Source organism: Oncorhynchus gorbuscha, unplaced genomic scaffold (genome assembly GCF_021184085.1).
Source record: "Oncorhynchus gorbuscha isolate QuinsamMale2020 ecotype Even-year unplaced genomic scaffold, OgorEven_v1.0 Un_scaffold_1282, whole genome shotgun sequence".
In the NCBI taxonomy this organism is placed as follows: domain Eukaryota; kingdom Metazoa; phylum Chordata; class Actinopteri; order Salmoniformes; family Salmonidae; genus Oncorhynchus; species Oncorhynchus gorbuscha.
In genome coordinates, this window is record NW_025746103.1 from 155,001 (window position 1) to 162,500 (window position 7,500).

The following is a 7,500-nucleotide window of genomic DNA, read 5'->3' on the forward strand; positions in this document are numbered from 1 at the left end:
TCATGGGGAACTGAGGAACACAACACCACATCCAGACAGTCATGGGACTGATCATGATCATGGGGAACTGAGGAACACAACACCACATCCAGACAGTCATGGGACTGATCATGGGGGACTGAGGAACACAACACCACATCCAGACAGTCATGGGACTGAGGACTGAGTCATGGGACTGGGAACACAACACCACACTAGACAGTTATGAACACAACACCACATCCAGACAGTCATGGGACTGATCATGGGGAACTGAGGAACACAACACCACATCTAGACAGTCATGGGACTGATCATGGGGGACTGAGGAACACAACACCACATCCAGACAGTCATGGGACTGAGGAACACAACACCACATCTAGACAGTCATGGGACTGAGGAACACAACACCACATCCAGACAGTCATGGACTGACTGGGGAACTGAGGAACACAACACCACATCCAGACAGTCATGGGACTGAACACAACACCACATCATGGGGGATCACTGAGGAACACAACACCACATCCAGACAGTCATGGGACTGAGGAACACAACACCACATCTAGACAGTCATGGACTGAGGAACACAACACCACATAGACAGTCATGGGACTGAGGAACACAACACCACATCTAGACAGTCATGTGACTGAGGGACTGGGACTGAGGAACACAACACCACATCCAGACAGTCATGGGACTGAGGAACACAACACCACATCCAGACAGGGGACTGAGGAACACAACACCACATCCAGACAGTCATGGGACTGATCATGGGGGACTGAGGAACACAACACCACATCCAGACAGTCATGGGACTGAGGAACACAACACCACATCTAGACAGTCATGGAACTGAGGAACACAACACCACATCTAGACAGTCATGGGACTGAGGAACACAACGCCACATATAGACAGTCATGGGACTGAGGAACACAACGCCACATATAGACAGTCATGGGACTGAGGAACACAACGCCACATATAGACAGTCATGGGACTGAGGAACACAACACCACATCTAGACAGTCATGGGACTGATCATGGGGAACTGAGGAACACAACACCACATCCAGACAGTCATGGGACTGATCATGGGGAACTGAGGAACACAACACCACATCCAGACAGTCATGGGACTGATCATGGGGAACTGAGGAACACAACACCACATCCAGACAGTCATGGGACTGAGGAACACAACACCACATCTAGACAGTTATGAGACTGAGGAACACAACACCACATCCTGACAGTCATGGGACTGATCATGGGGAACTGAGGAACACAACACCACATCTAGACAGTCATGGGACTGATCATGGGGGACTGAGGAACACAACACCACATCCAGACAGTCATGGGACTGAGGAACACAACACCACATCTAGACAGTCATGGAACTGAGGAACACAACACCACATCCAGACAGTCATGGGACTGAGGAACACAACACCACATCCAGACAGTCATGGGACTGAGGAACACAACACCACATCCAGACAGTAATGGGACTGATCATGGGGGACTGAGGAACACAACACCACATCCAGACATGGGAGTCATGGGGGACTGAGGAACACAACACCACATCCAGACAGTCATGGGACTGGCCACATCAGTTGTGTTGGGACTGAAATGGAACACAACACCATTTAATCCAGGATACAGTCATGGGAAACTGGCCACATGTCAGTTGTGTTGTAATGTATACAGTTTGAAATGAAATTTAAGCTGTACATTTGGTTATTATTGGGTAATTGTATATATTGGGTAAATGATCTTGGTTAATGTGTATATTGGGTAATGTGTATATATTGGGTAATGTGTATATATTGGGTAATGTGTATATATAGGGTAATGTGTATATTGGGTAATGTGTGTATCTTGGGTAATGTGTGTATATTGGGTAATGTGTGTATATTGGGTAATGTGTGTATCTTGGTTAATGTGTATATTGGGTAATGTGTATATATTGGGTAATGTGTGTATATTGGTGTATATTGGGTAATGTGTGTATATTGGGTAATATTGTATATTGGGTAATGTGTGTATCTTGGTTAATGTATATTGGTTAATGTGTATATATTGGGTAATGTGTGTATATTGGGTAATGTATATTGGGTAATGTGTATATATTGGGTAATGTGTGTATATAGGGTAATGTATGTATATTGTAATGTGTGTATCTTGGTAATGTGTATATTGGGTGTATATATTGGGTAATGTGTGTATATTGGGTAATGTGTATATATTGGGTAATGTGTATATATTGGGTAATGTGTGTATATTGGGTAATGTGTGTATATTGGGTAATGTGTATATATTGGGTAGTGTGTATATTGGGTAATAATGTGTATATTGGGTAATGTGTATATATTGGGTAATGTGTGTATATAGGGTAATGTGTGTATATTGGGTAATGTGTGTATCTTGGGTAATGTGTGTATATTGGGTAATGTGTGTATATTGGGTAATGTGTGTATATTGGGTAATGTGTGTATATTGGGTAATGTGTATATATTGGGTAATGTGTGTATATTGGGTAATGTGTATATTGGTAATGTGTGTATATTGGGTAATGTGTGTATGGTGTATATTGGGTAATGTGTGTATCTTGGTTAATGTGTATATTGGTTAATGTGTATATATTGGGTAATGTGTGTATATTGGGTAATGTGTGTATATTGGGTAATGTGTGTATATAGGGTAATGTGTGTATATTGGGTAATGTATGTATATTGGGTAATGTGTGTATCTTGGTTAATGTGTACATTGGGTAATGTGTATATATTGGGTAATGTGTGTACATTGGGTAATGTGTATATATTGGGTAATGTGTATATATTGGGTAATGTGTATATATTGGGTAATGTGTGTATATTGGGTAATGTGTATATATTGGGTAATGTGTGTATATTGGGTAATGTGTGTACATTGGGTAATGTGTATATATTGGGTAATGTGTGTTGGGTGTGTGTATATTGGGTGTTGTCACGCCTTGGTCATTGTATCTTGTGTTTTTGTTATATGTTTGGGTAGGCCAGGGTGTGACATGGGTTTATATGTTGTATTTCGTATTAGGGTTTGTATTAATTGGGAGTGTGTATTATTAGGGGTGTGTCTAGTTAGGCTTGGCTGCCTGAGGCGATTCCTAATTGGAGTCAGCTGATTCTAGTTGTCTCGGATTGGGAACCGTATTTAGGTAGCTTGAGTGCGCGTTGTATTTAGTGGGTGATTGTACCTGTCTTAGTGTTAGTCACCAGATAGGCTGTATTAGTTTCATTCGTTTGTTGTTTTCTTCTTCCGTTATTTCATGTACCGTATTAGCTTCATTAAAAGTCATGAGTAACCTACACGCTGCATTTCGGTCTGACTTTCTACAAACAACAGACGAAGATCATTACAGGTGTGTGTATATTGGTTAATGTGTATATATGGGGTAATGTATGTATCTTGGTTAATATGTGCATATTGGGTAATGTGTGTATTTTGGGTAATGTGTATATATTGGGTGTGTGTATATTTGGTAATGTGTATATTGGGTAATGTGTGTATATTGGGTAATGTGTGTATATTTGGTAATGTGTATATTGGGTAATGTGTGTATATTGGGTAATGTGTAGATATTGGGTAATGTGTGTATATTTGGTAATGTGTATATATTGGGTGTGTGTATATTGGTTAATGTGTATATATTGGGTGTGTGTATATTGGTTAATGTGTATATATTGGGTAATGTGTGTATATTGAGAATGTGTATATATTGGGTAATGTATGTATATTGGGTAATGTGTATATTGGGTAATGTGTATATTTGGTAATGTGTATATATTGGGTGTGTGTATATTGGTTATTACTTTAGACCAGGACCCTATATAGTACACTACTTCAGACTAGGACCCTATATAGTGCACTACTTTAGACCAGGGCCAACAGATTATAGGGTGCCATTTTGGACGTAGCCCCAGTGATGCAGGCCGCACCTTCGTTCAGTTTCATCCAGTTGAGTTCGCTGAAGAAGGGGTGCGCTCGGAGCTCGTCGCAGGACCCGTTCTTGAAGCCCAGCCTCTGGTCCACCGTCTTGCACAGCAGCGCCTCGCAGATGGACTTGGCTTTCTCACTGAACTTCTCCGGATAGGCCACGGGGTCGTTCAGAATCCTCTTCTTCACTACTTTGTTCTCCACCTGAATGGATGACAGCCCATAGAGTTGGACAGAAGGCACACCTATCCAAACCTCTATGTCAATGTTCCTCTATGTACCTCTTTGTGCCCTCTAACTAACTCTATGTGTTAGCCCTAGGTTAGGTTACACCTGACCAGCCCCACCCAGTACATAATTCATTAGCGTTACCTCTGTAAAGCCTCTGTGTGCGTCACACATGGCACAATATTCCCTGTTTAGTGCACTACTGTTGACCAGGGACCATAGGGCTCTGGTATAAAGTAGTGCACTACTGTTGACCAGGGACCATAGGGCTCTGGTATAAAGTAGTGCACTACTGTTGACCAGGGACCATAGGGCTCTGGTATAAAGTAGTGCACTACTGTTGACCAGGGACCATAGGGCTCTGGTATATAGTAGTGCACTACTGTTGACCAGGGACCATAGGGCTCTGGTATAAAGTAGTGCACTCCATATGGAATAGGAGACCATTTGGAACGGAGGTAGACAGAGGTGAGCTGTGACTGAAGAAAGCAAGAGAGACAGAGAGAGAGAGAGAAACACACACAGAGGAGAGAGACAGAAGGAGAGAGAGACAGAGAAGAGAGAGAGAGAGAGAGAGAGAGAGAGAGAGAGAGAATGAGAGAGAGAGGGACAGAAGGAGAGAGAATGTACAGTAGAGAGAGGATAGTACGGAATAGAGAGAGAGAGAGAGGGAGAGGGAGAGAGAGAGGGGGGCAGAGGGGGATAAGAAGGAGAAGGAAGGGAGAAGAGGCCAGGAGGGAGAAGAAGAGATGGAAGAGAGGAAGGTAGGAGAGGACAGGAGGGAGAAGAAGAGATGGAAGAGAGGAAGCGAGAAGAGGACAGGAGGGAGAAGAAGAGATGGAAGAGAGGAAGGGAGAAGAGGACAGGAGGGAGAAGAAGAGATGGAAGAGAGAAGGGAGAAGAGGACAGGAGGGAGAAGAAGAGATGGAGAGGAAGGGAGAAGAGGACAGGAGGGAGAAGAAGAGATGGAAGAGAGGAATGGAGAAGAGGACAGGAGGGGGAGAAGAGATGGAAGAGAGGAAGGGAGAAGAGGACAGGAGGGAGAAGAAGAGATGGAAGAGAGGAAGGGAGAAGAGGACAGGAGGGAGAAGAAGAGATGGAAGAGAGGAAGGGAGAAGAGGACAGGAGGAGAGAAGAGGAAGGGAGAAGAGGACAGGAGGGAGAAGAAGAGATGGAAGAGAGGAAGGGAGAAGAGGACAGGAGGGAGAAGAAGAGATGGAAGAGAGGAAGGGAGAAGAGGACAGGAGGGAGAAGAAGAGATGGAAGAGAGGAAGGGAGAAGAGGACAGGAGGGAGAAGAAGAGATGGAAGAGAGGAAGGGAGAAGAGGACAGGAGGGAGAAGAAGAGATGGAAGAGAGGAAGGGAGAAGAGGACAGGAGGGAGAAGAAGAGATGGAAGAGAGGAAGGGAGAAGAGGACAGGAGGGAGAAGAAGAGATGGAAGAGAGGAAGGGAGAAGAGGACAGGAGGGAGAAGAAGAGATGGAAGAGAGGAAGGGAGAAGAGGACAGGAGGGAGAAGAAGAGATGGAAGAGAGGAAGGGAGAAGAGGACAGGAGGGAGAAGAAGAGATGGAAGAGAGGAAGGGAGAAGAGGACAGGAGGGAGAAGAAGAGATGGAAGAGAGGAAGGTAGAAGGGGACAGGAGGGAGAAGAAGAGATGGAAGAGAGGAAGGGAGAAGAGGACAGGAGGGAGAAGAAGAGATGGAAGAGAGGAAGGTAGAAGTCACCTTCTCTCCTCGGGTTCTGAAAGGTCCCTTGGCAGCGATGAACTCATACAGCGTGACCCCAAGGGTAAAGTAGTCCACTGACCAGTCATACTCCTCCCCTTTCAGCAGCTCTGGGGCCATGAACCCTGCCGGGAAGAGGTCAAAGGGAACAGTAGTGTCCTCTGTCTACGTATCAAACGGCACCCTATACCCCATATACAGTATATAGACATCTACTATTGGCCCCCACTTTATGCTACATGCCAGGGAGGTAAGGACCGGTGAGATAGAGAGGAGAGGGGATAGTTAAGTACAGGTGTCTAGAGAAGGGAGAGGACATGTAAGTGCAGGTGTAATAGAGAGGGGATAGGTAAAGACAGGTGGGATAGAGAGGGGAGAAGACAGGTGTGATAGAGAGGGGAGAGGACAGGTAAAGACAGGTGGGATAGAGAGGGGAGAGGACAGGTAAAGACAGGTGTCTAGAGAAGGGAGAGGACATGTAAGTGCAGGTGTAATAGAGAGGGGATAGGTAAAGACAGGTGGGATAGAGAGGGAGAAGACAGGTGTGAGGGAGAGGACAGGTAAAGACAGGTGGGATAGAGAGGGAGAGGACAGTTAAGACAGGTGTCTAGAGAAGGGGAGAGGACATGTAAGACAGGTGGAATAGAGAGGGGAGGTAAGGACAGGTAAAGACAGGTGTGATAGAGAGGGGAGAGGACAGGTAAAGACAGGTGGAATAGAGAGGGGAGAGGACAGGTAAAGACAGGTGTGATAGAGAGCGGAGTAAGGAGGTGGGTAAAGACAGGTGGGATAGAGAGGGGAGAGGACAGGTAAAGACAGGTGGAAGGGGAGAAGAGGGGAGAGGGGATAGGTAAAGACAGGTGGGATAGAGAGGGGAGATGACAGGTAAAGACAGGTGGAATAGAGAGGGGAGAGGACAGGTAAAGACAGGTGTGAGGACAGAGCAGGTGTAATAGAGAGGATAGGTAAAGACAGGTGGAATAGAGAGGGGAGAGGACAGGTAAAGACAGGTGGGATAGAGAGGGGAGAGGACAGGTAAAGACAGGTGTGGAATAAGTGCAGGTGTAATAGAGAGGGGATAGGTAAAGACAGGTGTGGGATAGAAAGGGGAGAGGACAGGTAAAGACAGGTGGGATAGAGAGGGAGAAGACAGGTGTAAAGACAGGTGGGAGGTAAGGACAGGTGGGAGAGGATAGGTAAAGACAGGTGGGATAGAGAGGGGAGAGGACAGATAAAGACAGGTGTGATAGAAAGGGGAGAGTACAGGTAAAGACAGGTGGGATAGAGAGGGGAGAGGACAGGTAAAGACAGGTGTCTAGAGAAGGGAGAGGACAGGTGAGGTAGAGAGGGGAGAGGACAGTATAGTGAGTTGTCAGGGACACGACAGTGAGTTGTCAGGGACACCACAGTGGTTACACCACAGTGAGTTGTCAGTGATGTCAGGGACAGTACAGTGAGTTGTCAGGGACAGCACAGTGAGTTGTCAGGGACACTACAGTGAGTTGTCAGGGACAGTACAGTGAGTTGTCAGGGACACCACAGTGAGTTGTCAGGGACAGTACAGTGAGT

The 7,500-nt window shown here is 45.6% G+C and overlaps 1 protein-coding gene across 1 annotated transcript in view; it reads right to left on the reverse strand.

Annotated features, from left to right (window-relative positions):
• The window catches only part of LOC124022054 (rhodopsin kinase GRK1-like), a 15,191-nt gene that overhangs the window by 1,515 nt on the left and 6,176 nt on the right, over positions 1-7,500 (reverse strand). Inside the window, exons 5-6 of the mRNA XM_046337108.1 lie at positions 5,932-6,056; positions 3,981-4,182 (exon numbers count right to left, since the gene is read on the reverse strand). Coding sequence (XP_046193064.1) covers positions 3,981-4,182; positions 5,932-6,056 — 327 coding nt within the window. The remainder of the gene's footprint in view (positions 1-3,980; positions 4,183-5,931; positions 6,057-7,500) is intronic.